The 12,210-nt window shown below is 38.3% G+C and overlaps 1 protein-coding gene across 1 annotated transcript in view; it reads left to right on the top strand.

Annotated features, from left to right (window-relative positions):
• Gapvd1 (GTPase activating protein and VPS9 domains 1) overlaps positions 1 to 12,210 on the top strand; it is a 36,446-nt gene that overhangs the window by 14,159 nt on the left and 10,077 nt on the right. Inside the window, exons 9-22 of the mRNA XM_068772679.1 lie at positions 113 to 327; positions 790 to 907; positions 1,586 to 1,727; positions 2,311 to 2,417; positions 2,535 to 2,640; positions 2,938 to 3,061; positions 4,039 to 4,142; positions 4,725 to 4,826; positions 6,463 to 6,527; positions 7,372 to 7,510; positions 8,022 to 8,128; positions 8,225 to 8,875; positions 10,513 to 10,649; positions 11,150 to 11,330. Of these exons, the coding sequence (XP_068628780.1) occupies positions 113 to 327; positions 790 to 907; positions 1,586 to 1,727; positions 2,311 to 2,417; positions 2,535 to 2,640; positions 2,938 to 3,061; positions 4,039 to 4,142; positions 4,725 to 4,826; positions 6,463 to 6,527; positions 7,372 to 7,510; positions 8,022 to 8,128; positions 8,225 to 8,875; positions 10,513 to 10,649; positions 11,150 to 11,330 (2,298 nt within the window). The remainder of the gene's footprint in view (positions 1 to 112; positions 328 to 789; positions 908 to 1,585; positions 1,728 to 2,310; positions 2,418 to 2,534; positions 2,641 to 2,937; positions 3,062 to 4,038; positions 4,143 to 4,724; positions 4,827 to 6,462; positions 6,528 to 7,371; positions 7,511 to 8,021; positions 8,129 to 8,224; positions 8,876 to 10,512; positions 10,650 to 11,149; positions 11,331 to 12,210) is intronic.

Raw genomic sequence — 12,210 nt, 5'->3', positions numbered from 1 at the left:
TTTGTTTAACTGTTGCACATTTCTTTTATAATTCCCATGATTAATATTTTATTTTATTTATCTGTACTTGAGTTTCGGAATAATATTAACTTTATCAATTTTTTTATCCTAGAACATCTACAACGGAACCAAAGGACACAGTATCAGAGAACGGATATAGTAGCAAGCGCGGAATCCTGGCTAAGGTGCCGAAGCCTCGTCTGCCGAGAAGTGCCAGTTCAAGCTCCTCGCTGGAAGAGAAGGCGGTGAACGGTGACAAGGAGGAGTTGGAACCTCCTGAAGTGCTGGTAATTAAGCTGGCCAACACCGAGGAGAGTGATTATGTCGGTGAGTGTGTTAAATATTTTTTAACAATCATATTTTAATCACATTGTGAGCATATGTGTATATTTTTAATCAAACCATATGTAGATGTGTGGCCATAAGCGTATTATGCTATTAATATTATATACTATGCTTATTAATATTTTATATTTATAAATTATCAAAATTTTCATCTTCTTATTTGTCTCTTCTTTTATGAAGGTCATGTCCATCTTGAAACACTCATGGAATTAATGACAAGTTCTTTCTATACTATCCTATTATCTGCTTTCCTCTTTTAGATTTGATCAGACCTAATGATAGCTCACATGGTCTTCTACTGTCTTCTACAACTAGTAGTATATCGAAGTTATCTGATTGCCTGCGGGTGATGTGATAACTAAAGACTGTAGCCTATCTTGGAGAACCTGGTCTTAATGTTAAGCTGGTCAAAGTTGGACTTATTGGATTCAAATTTTCCATCAGGTTTGGTACCAGAGTCGAAGGTACTGGAGTGCTACTACGTGGGTTCAGAGGCCGGGGAAGAAGACGCTGCGTCCGCGCTGGTGGCACCTGGTGCCGCGCCTGTTCAAAAACGTACCAGGTTAGTGTGGATTAAGTGCTTTTACAGCACCTATATAGACATATACACCTACATAGAGATATAGACACGCACCTATATATATACACTAAAGTGACATAAACATAAAAAACAATAATAGTCTTAGTGTCAAAATATAAATAAATAAATTTTTAATAGGATCCGAGACGTGGTCACTTATGATCGGCCTCATAAGAAAACTCATGGTCACCCAGCAGCAGGACAATGGAGAAGTCTATGCTCGGAGTTTCGCTACAAGATCGAACCATTGAACTTTTTTTCGTTAAAATTTTTTCTAAAATTTTAAATATTTTAAGTTACTCCTTATTACACCAGCTACCTACCAGTATAAGTTCGGTGAAATTTGCTCCAGCTATTTTAGAGATTAGCCAGTACAGACAGACATTAAATAACAATGTAATTTTGGTATATGAACCATATATATATATATATATATATATATATATATATATATATATATATATATATATATTCACACGCATATGGTAAATAGCGGTTATTTTAATATTACAAACAGACACTTCGATTTTATTTATTTGAATATATGATTTGTAATAGGTGTAAAAGTTTTGAAACTTTTTCCTGACAAATAAGCAGTAGCTTATGTAAGTTTTATTCAGGCTTTTTACTTTGTTCATCCTGAAATTATTTATGTGTCAGGTTCTCCGTATTGCATGATGAAGTATCACTAGGCAACACTTCGGATAACTTGGAGGCTGTGTCGGAGGCGGCTTCCAACCACAGCGTCACATCCAGCCTCGAACTGGAGACGGAGGATCAAAATGACAATCTTTCTGATATGGTATTATTTTCATTATTTTGTTGTCTAATATTGAGATCATTACAATGATGATGGCCTGTTTATTTCATTTAATTAGATGATAAGTGATGAGTTACGGTATAGTTATGGTACTGAAACTTGGTCTTTCACTTAGGGTCTCATTGTAAAACTCACAGTCGCTCACTGATTCATGGCAGAGGAATATGCTCGGGATTATTCTACGACATCAAATCAGGAATTAGAGTTCAAAAATGACCTACATAGCCCAGCGGATTGGTATAGCCTAGAAGATTGCCACTGCAGTCTCAAGGTTCTGAAGTCAAGACAACTAGCTGGTCGGAATCGACTTAAGGTCGCGGGAAGACTGGATAGAGGTTGCTTTCATCTGTCCTGGTCTAGTGATGGAAGACTTATGGCTGAAATTAGGATGATGGTGATGACCATTACCGAGATTCAGTTCCTTTGGGCACTGGTAAACACATGTTGAGCTTGGGCCGTTATGTGTTCTGTATTCAAAAATCCTTTCCCAAGATAATGAAAAGGCTTTTCAGTGAACCATATTGTTCCCTTGTATGCATTTATGATCTTACGTCTACTGTACCAGGTGTCGGCCAACGTGAGTGGACGTGGTAGTCCAAACATATCGGGGCGTGAAACTCCATCCTCGCAGGTCACCGACGGCGATCCCGCAGGAGAAGCTGTGCCGCGGCGGTAAGACAACTTTCATTTCACTCAGGAATATATAAGCTTAGAAGGCTTGCCTGTGCCCATCGTTGGGACATTAGCCCACCAAAATCAGATATATTAGAAAATTTGTATATACCACAGGATACCACAGAACGTTCCCGCCAGCCAAACCGCCAGCAACCAGGCAAAAATGCTAAAACAGACGCGAAACGACATCGAAGATAAGTTCTGCAAATTCGAAATTAAGGTAATTAGTTATTAAGTATGAAACATCTCCTCCAATACATCTTTGTTTAATGATGAAAATCTACAATCAATTTTTGTTACCAGTGATGAATTAAGGCTCAGAATCTCTCACACAGAGCCTCATCGGCAAACTTACAGCTCAATGAGTCATAGTGATATAGAAAAAGATGATTTCAACCTGCCAAATTAGATGCCGGGTACTATGAACAATTTTAGGAAAGAATTATACCATTAATATTTACTGCACTCTATGTTTGTATTGCTTGCAGATGTTTGAATTCTGATTTTATATCCTCAGAAGCTTCTGGAAGGCGACGAAACCATCAGCATAATGTCTGACACATGGAGCACGGACGTCCTGGCCTCCGACTCTGAGACCATCGGCGACTCCTGCGACCAAACTCAAGTCGCGGCCAATCAAGGTATATATTGCAGACATGACCTGTTTCAAAATTAAAATTAACTAAACAAAGCTTTCAAACGCAAATACTTTTTTTAACATAAATCCATTAGAAATTCAATAACATATTTTCCTTATAACATTAAAAGTATCCTACATTTGGAGTCGTTAATAAGTCTTTTCACTTTTCTAAACCCCTCTCGCAGTAGGTAGGTCGCCAAATAAGTGAACCCACGGCATGGTTATCGGATGGACATTGCGGAAAATCGCTGGTGATGATGATAATGAAAATATCGGCAGAAGAACCAAGGTCACTGGCGTAGCTCGAAGAATTGCTCGTCTTTAGTGGCTGTGGGCGGGGCGCATCGCTCGTCTAAGCAATGGCCGTTAGGGCCAAAAGGTTTTCGTGTGGTGACCACAAGGCGGTAGACGCGACATGGGTAGAAATTCCATTAAGTGGCCTTACGACATAGTTGAGGTCGCTAGTAGTCGCTGGACGTGAGCAACGTTAGACCGGTCGTCATGGCGGTCTTTGCGGGAGTCCTTGCCTTGCATTTGATGATTAAATCTCTTCTGTATATCATGTTACATCACGTTACTATTCAGATGTTTCAAATTTCTTTAATATTTGAGAATATCTGTAATTGGCATTGAATTGTGTTACAGAGTTTATCCCCTCTGTCCTTCTCAATTCTTCGTCATACCAAGCGACCTTCCTCTCCCTTTATATTATTTGCTATCTGTCCTCCGTCCGCTTCGCGTGGTGATGTGTCATTGTATTACTATATTATAAGAATTTTATAAATAAAAGTAGCCTAAGTTATTCCTCATTACATCAGCTATCTGCCAGTATAACTCCTGTCAAAACAGACTGAAAGACAAAAATTAAATAAAAATATCTACATGTATAGTATAGTAAAATTAATATTACAAACAGACACCCAGATTTTATTTATTTGTATAGCTGTGATATACATTATCTGATCTTAATTATAACAGGGAACAATACGAGCAACGCGAATGCGCCAGACGTGTCCGAGACCGCGAGCGAGTCCGCTTGGAGCATGGACGTGCTGGCGTCCGACAGCGACCGCAACACCGAGGTGAGACTTGATATTGAATAAGCCGGATAAGCCCAGATACTCTTTGGATTACATAGTTAGATTAGATATATCTGTGAACATTTAATGCTTTTTCAAATTATATATATCTATGCATATCACTAGTGCCTATTACATAGGCAGGTTGTATGTGATTTCAAGGAACTAAATGCATTTTTATAATATCATAAAGGAGGATGTAGATACCATATTTACATAAAAAAGTATTATTAAAAAATTTGTCATAATCAAGTTTGTACATAGCTATTATAATAATGGAATAGTCAATAGTGTCTCAATTTGTATGTTTAATATCACTTAGTGTAGGTACACTAGCCAAAAATCTTTTTTTTTTCAGAAATAATAATGCAATGATAATGTGGTAAGAAAAAGCGTCATCCAAATTCGAATAACTACTATTAAAATTAATTTTTGTTAACTAGCTACAGAACATTTTGTACAGGATGATTAAAAATAGGTGTAATTTTATTTAAAGCTTTTCGCATATATATTCGTTTTTTTTATTTGAATTTTTTTTTATAACACTACTATTTATATTTTTTAACAATACGTATTTTGTTTTAGGTGGACACAGATGACTGCGTGTCGGTGGCGGCGCGATCCGACACGTCTTGGCCACGTCGTCCTTCCCAACAAGACGACGTTCTCCAACGACCCCCTCTACAGGTAATCGAATATCCAATAACTTTTTAATTATTCAGTAGTCAAGCTTGGCGATTATGGTATATCGCCCATAGACATCTTTGGGGAAAACCTATGCCCTGCTTTGAAATATGAAATATTATTGTATGTCGGTCAAACACGGTCACAACGTCTACCACAGAATAAATAGTAAAAAAGTACATCAGCACACAAGTACACCTCACAAAAAAATAAACATTTATTTATAATAGGTTGTCAAATATCTCCCTTCCGCCTTTTTGTCTTTTGAATTTCGCGGCTATGTACAAAGCGCTACAGAGCTCGTATCTGGCAATACTATACATAATTTGAAAGGTCTTGACATAACCTACAAAACGACGCTATGTATGTTTAATTTGGATATTGCGTTCAACAGTTATAGACGTGTAAACATGGAGTTCACTAACGCCGAAATTCGCGCTATTTTAAAGTTTTTCTTCGTTAAAGGCAAATCCGCTAGAGAAACGTTCCGTGAGATTAATGGTGTTTTGGGGGATGGTACTCTATCACTTCGAACCGCGGAAGAATGGTTTCGACGATTCAGAGCCGGCGAAAACGACACCATGGATAAGCCAGCCGGCGGAAGACTTGTGACGACAAATACCGATCAAATCATGGACTACATCGAGTTAGACCGGCATGTGGCATCTCGTGACATCGCCCAGGAGATGGGAGTTAGTCACCAAACCATTTTAAACCATCTGCTGGATACAAAAAAAGCTTGATGTTTGGATGCCGCATGATTTGACGCAAAAAACCTTCTGGACCGAATCAACACCTGCGATATGCTGCTGAAACGGAACGAACTCGACCCATTCTTGAAGCGGATGGTGACTGGCGACGAAAAATGGATCACATACGACAATATCAAGCGAAAACGGTCGTGGTCGAAGGCCGGTGAATCGTCCCAAACAGTGGCCAAGCCGGGATTGACGGCCAGGAAGGTTTTGCTGTGTGTTTGGTGGGATTGGAAGGGAATCATCCACTATGAGCTGCTCCCATATGGCCAGACGCTTAATTCTACCATCTACTTCGAACAACTGGACCGCTTGAAGCAGGCGATCGACCAGAAGCGTCCAGAATTGGCCAACAGGAAGGGTGTAGTGTTCCACCAGGACAACGCCAGACCACACACTTCGTTGATGACTCGTCAGAAGCTACGGGAGCTCGGATGGGAGGTTTTATCACATCCACCATATAGCCCGGACATAGCGCCAAGTGATTACCACCTGTTCCTGTCCATGGCGAACGCCCTTGGTGGTGTAAAGTTGAACTCAAAAGAGGTTTGTGAAAAGTGGCTGTCCGAGTTCTTCGCAAATAAGGAGGGGGGGCTTCTACGAGGGAGGTATTATGAAGTTGCCGTCTAGATGGAAACAGATTATCGAACAAAACGGCGCATATTTGAACTAAATCCGATCACTGTAACACTTTTTATAAAGCATTGAATAAAGAGCAAAAAAGCGGAAGGGAGATATTTGACAACCTATTATTATGTGCATGTATGGACTTTTTCTGTTCAAACAATTCTGTTTAGATAATATAAAAAAATTAAATCAAAAAACTTTGATGTTATTGTCGATGGTAATTTTTACATGTTTATTATCTGTATTGTTTCTTACAGAACGGCACCAAGCGACCAGACACGAGCAGTCCGAGGCACACATCCAGATATCTCCCAAATAATCGGTAAGAGGAAATAGTGAATTTTATTTTAATGTATATGTTATGTTCTGTGAGAATTTAATTGTTCGTCTGAAGTGGCAGTGGGCGGGGAACATTGCTCGTGGAACCAATGACCATTGAGGCCGAAAGGTTCTCGAGTGGCGACCACTAGCCGGTAGACGCGGCGTGAATACGCACCCTACAGGTAGATCGATGACATAGTTGAAGTGGCAGGAAGTCGCTGGATGCAGGCAGCGCAAGACTTTGGGAGATGCCTTTGTCATACAAAGGGCATCCATCAGCGGAAAAGAAGAATTTAAATATGTTATACTAATATGTGTTCCGTTCTCTGTGTAATGACAATTAATATGGTAAAAAAGCCCATTTTCAATAGTAGGTAAGTAGAAGCTACAATACAATAGCGGCGCACGAATATTCTGGAATCCAACGCTAAAGAGTTGGTTTTATATTTAAGTTGTGCGAAAGTGACAGCGCTCTACAATATTTCTCGCCGTGTGATTGGCTGATTTTTATGTTATTCTATTGGTTAACTATTGTTTTCATAGTTTTAAGAATTAGTATAAATATAGGCTAAGTAATTATAGTTAAGTTTAATCCATATACACACTTGTACTTTGAACTTCGTATTGTCATTGTCTCCAAGACCTACCAGCTCTAGGAATAATTCATAAGCTTTTGTACCTTGCCTGCTACTGGTTTGAGAGAGCCCTTGTAACGTCAATTTCTGGACGAAAGAGATAATACTTATTGTCTTTAGGTGAAGAGTTATGGTAAATTCTGTCTGTCAAAATTTACTATCAAATTTGAAATTTGTGGGATTAGTTAATTTGTGTATCGTTGATGGCAGGTACCTGAGCGCGACGGCCGCTCTGTCGCGTGGCGGGGAGCTGGACCTGGCGCCGCTCGCGCACGCGCACACGCACGCAGCTAACGCTCACGCTGCCTTCGTAGAAAACAGGAAGAGCATCCTCGTCAACGGCTACCCGGTATGCAAATCATTTTTTTTTAAATATATCTTTTAATTTTTAAATTGAATAATAGGATTTATTATCAAAACTTTGTTTAACTACAGATATATACACTGCATTGCTTAATTTCACAAAATTTTGTCTTTAGTTGTCCGCGCCAACCATTTGTGATTGAGTGATTTAACACATTTGAATTTTTTTTATGAGGCACGTGAAATTTTTTTTAAAAATATAAAAAACCTTTTCCCACAATGTGTTTAGGAGTGTACGAAAGGCCCCAAAAACTGGTGGCCATAAAAATATCAGCTATATATTTGTATTTTCGTATCTGCCAATTTAACAGACAAAAAGATTTGTTGAAAATTTAGATAAAAATGTCCGAAATTACTTTTTATTTGTAATCGGCAAATTTTTAATATTTCTTTGGATTAGAAAATTAGGTTAATATAAGTTTTCATTGAAAAATCTTTTATAAAATATAATACTTTACCTGCTAACCTAACCTAACCTAACCTAACCTTGTGTGTAGGTGATGACCTGCTACGCCACAGCTCACAGCTCAGCCCCCGAGAGCCCAAGCACATCTGCGCCCGCGCAGCTGGCAAACGTTGTTTTCGATTACGGTTCCCAAAATGGGTATTTATTAATTATTTTTAATTAAAACTCCTTGAATAAACCTAGTTTACGAACTAGCTAACGAATATTCTCTTATTCAATAATCTTTGTAAGCAGGAACAGCGCACAAACCGAATCAACGCTTGATGAAGCAACAGAGCAATCGGATGCAACCAGCCAGTGGGTCGATGACAGCTTCCCACAGCCGCACTCCTCACGCCCGTTTCCCGCGAAATACGACCTCCCCTCCACTTCCAAGCCATTCGATCTTCCCTCCACCTCAAAACCTTACGACGACAATGATCTAATGGACCGGTCCCTCAACTCCAGCGAGAGCTCATTCAACGCCCTCTCCGTGTCTCAATACGATCGACGCTTCGATTCCGGCATCGACACAGAACGCCCCGAGTCGGAGTCACGTTCCACCATCACTGACCTGATGACCCGTATGAGCTCCGCAACCATCTCAACTTCCGCCAACCTGGTGAACAACCTGACCAACCGGATAGTAAAGTCAGAGATACGAACGAGTATCGTGAACATCAGCTCCTCCCGTATCGAGAAGAAGAGGGAAACCAGCAATATGTCCCTCAGCACTCTGTCAGTGAACAGCGCGGAGACGTCGGTGTCTGACAAGAGCTCCAGCCAGGACGTGAACTCCGAGAACGTGACGGAGCGAAGAGTCAGCCCGCCGCCGGTCAAGAACACCTCCACCGGTGCCATACCTAAGAGCATTAGCTTTGATGCGACGGCTGAGAAATCACAGAGGTAAATATTTCTTTAAGATTAATAACAGGTGGCGCAAAAGCAATGTCATAATGTGAATGTACCTTTACTTTTACAAATGGCGCCAAATGTCAATTTGCTTTGACATTAGTTGTTACGCAGAGCAATACACACCATAATAACGTGGAATTATTGTTACTGCCTTTTGAAAAAAATTTAGTCTGATGTTTTAAAGCAGCATGAATTTCGTCGTTGTACTTTGTGTGTCAAATGCTGCACGAAGTGCTTGTTAAAAGCCACAAATCACGCACCTCACAAGCCTTTGAAACTAACATTGAAAAAGATATTGCCCATTTGGAATCGTGTTTTGAGAGTAACAATACAGAATGCCGCAATACAGAAACTCTAGAAGTGGCTTCTTGGGCAATATATTTTTTTTCAGTTAACGTCATCAACCATCAAATAAACTTTTGTCAACATCAGAGCTCTTATTTTTAACACAATGGTTGCCGGTTCAAAATTATGACATTACTTTTGCACCACTTGTTATATCCATTACTAAAATTACAATTGAGATATCTCAATTGAAATTATAATAAGGTGTACTATTATGTTTTAAGGCAAAAATAGATATACCAGATATACCAAAGACATTTTCGTTCATGGTTTTGTTTGGCAATACTTAATAAATCCATATTTATTTTGCTCATGTTTCTGTATGTCACATTGTTTACTAAGTTAAGTCACTACAGACTGTTTTCCAACGTGGGGCCCATGACCCGAGGAGTTTTTTTTTATGGCTTCCGCTCTTGGGGGCCCCTAATTTGTTGGGATCAGGGTCTTTGTTTACAGATAAGTTTGTCAAATTTTTATCTTTATTCTTCACTCACTTTCATACATCTCAATTTCTTTTATTCTTACCTTTTTCCTTGACAATATGTTTCATTTTGTTCTTCATTCCTTCTTGCTTTCATCGCCTTCCTTCCATCATCTTATTACTCTTAGGTGGCTAGGTACATTTTTTTAATTTTATTTTTTACATATTTTATTTTGACCGGAGGAGTTTAACCCTTTTCCTCTAGAAGGAGAATTTTAGAAGGAGTAAGATACAGCATGGCACATGAATGGTGGGAAAATACTGCTCTAGGCTCTTCTTAAACTGAAATCTATATAATTGAAGAAATGTTTGTTAAAGTTGTCAGAAGACATTGGACGCAGTCCGCTTCAAACTGTTCCTGTTGTAATTCTAAGGGGAAGAACTATGTTTATGTCCAGCAGTGATCATCACAAATGATGATGATAAATATTTTTAGAGATCAGAATAGACAAAGCAATTTTTGGTCATTAAACTATAATAAAGTCATGGACGTTGATCTATTTTTTGGCTGTTATAGCTATTATGTTATATCCCGTAATAGATGTCGTTAGTGGAGCACTGTCTATCTTGCATTGGGCGTTTTAGCCTAAAACAACCACAACATAGAAGTAAACATGATAAAAGGACAAATATTTATTGATTATATATGTTTATTATATATAATTATACATAGATAGTATGATTATAAGCATACATACAATATAACGTTTAAAGGAGTCTCGAGTTTGTGATTGTTCATAAAAAAATCGCCTTAAAACATGTAATGTATAATGTAATAAAAAACTTTTAACTTTTGTACTAGAAGGAGAATAACAGGCGAGGACGGCCTGGTAGGCAACCTGGACGAGCTGAAGAATAACATGAAGCGCTCTGGTGGTAACCTTTTGCACAAAATCAAGTTCTTCCGGCAGAAGGGACGCTCACACCATCACCACAGCGGTGAGATAGACATTACTTTTGCTTACTGTAGGGGAAACATAAATGTTATATCAACATATATATGTCGGACTTATTTTGTCACGAAACAGTGGTATCCTGATGTATACACACACACACACACATATATATATATATATATATATATATATATATAAAGCTTTGACCTACTTCTCGTTCAGTCATATAATTTAACATTCATTGAAATTAAGTAAGAAAAGGACCAATATAACACCGATTAGTGCCAAACACAGAGTTGGCACTAATCGGTGTAACATAACTCCTGAAGATGCCCCGTGGAGGGGTGAAACACGTGTTGAGTGATTTGGCGGTAGCAGTTGTGTGATTCGCATTGTTTGCCGCATACGCATTTATCAGCGGGAAGTGGCTAAATATTGGTCCTTTTCTTACTTATGTTGGACTTCTGCAAGGTAACGCCTGATTCCATTAAATATTCATTGAAATTGTTCTGTGTGTTTGTTATTATGTGTACCTTCATGTAGATATAAAACTACCTGAAGAGGAGTCTAGAAGTGACGACGGGCGCGCGGACGCAGAGGTGGCCGCGAGCGTGGACAGCTCCGAAGACATCCTGGCCAAGTACCGGCGCAAGGGTTCCGACGGCGGCCGTGCGCGGCGACCTGCTCGACGCCTTTCTGATCTTCCAGACCCTGACCTTGACAGGTCTGTTTATATATTAATCGCTACTACAAACATATGTTAGCAAAGCTTATAATGCGTATATGCACTTTTATATTCGCAACATGTCTTGTAAATATAAAAGTGCATAAAATTGGGACGGAGTTGCTTCGTACTTATGACGTAATTCAACATTAAACAGGCCATATTGGCGACAGATTGCAGTACTTTTAACTAAAAAAATGTGTCTACCTTACTCTTTTCTAATACAATGAAAAATTTAATAATAAAACTGTATTTATTGAAAAACCCTCTATTTGAAATTTATTTTATCTTTGACATTCCGTTGTGATTTTTTTCTTTAAAATACTTCAAAAACAATCGTAAAAACATTTTCGTACCGTAATCGGCGTTTTAAAAAACATCTCACACGTTGTTTGATACATCGGACAATGTACTAAATAATTTATTTAACGTTGTATATCAAAAGTAAAAGTACGATTTCGAATAAATCAAAAATTAATAAGGAATAAAAAATAATCCAATGAAAGTTTTGATTCATATTAACTGTAAGTTGATAAAATTATTTGAAAATTCAAAAACTGGAATTGAAAAAATCGTACAGTGTAAATATCTTTATTCGATTAGACATTTATATGCGCTTTTAAATTGTCATTTATTTTTCTCTTTTAAATGAATTTAACAATGTTTGATCTATACATTATAATATGAACCATGTAAATGACTCCACAAATCAAGTTCCACACATTAAGATAGACTGAAAACTCATTTCAATATTTTACTATTATACAAAAATATTTACATTGTCGAAATCTGCTATACAAAGTGACATGCTTGGTGATTTTAAACTGGGCATTTAACTATGGGTTTACCGTCTGTTTTTATTCTAACTCTATGATGATAA

This window comes from Battus philenor, unplaced genomic scaffold (genome assembly GCF_028537555.1).
Source record: "Battus philenor isolate CCGP_79_NKW_IND1 unplaced genomic scaffold, ilBatPhil1.0.hap1 SCAF_5, whole genome shotgun sequence".
Classification (NCBI taxonomy): domain Eukaryota; kingdom Metazoa; phylum Arthropoda; class Insecta; order Lepidoptera; family Papilionidae; genus Battus; species Battus philenor.
Note: the sequence above shows the minus strand (reverse complement) of the source record. Positions and strands in the feature narration are given on the sequence as shown.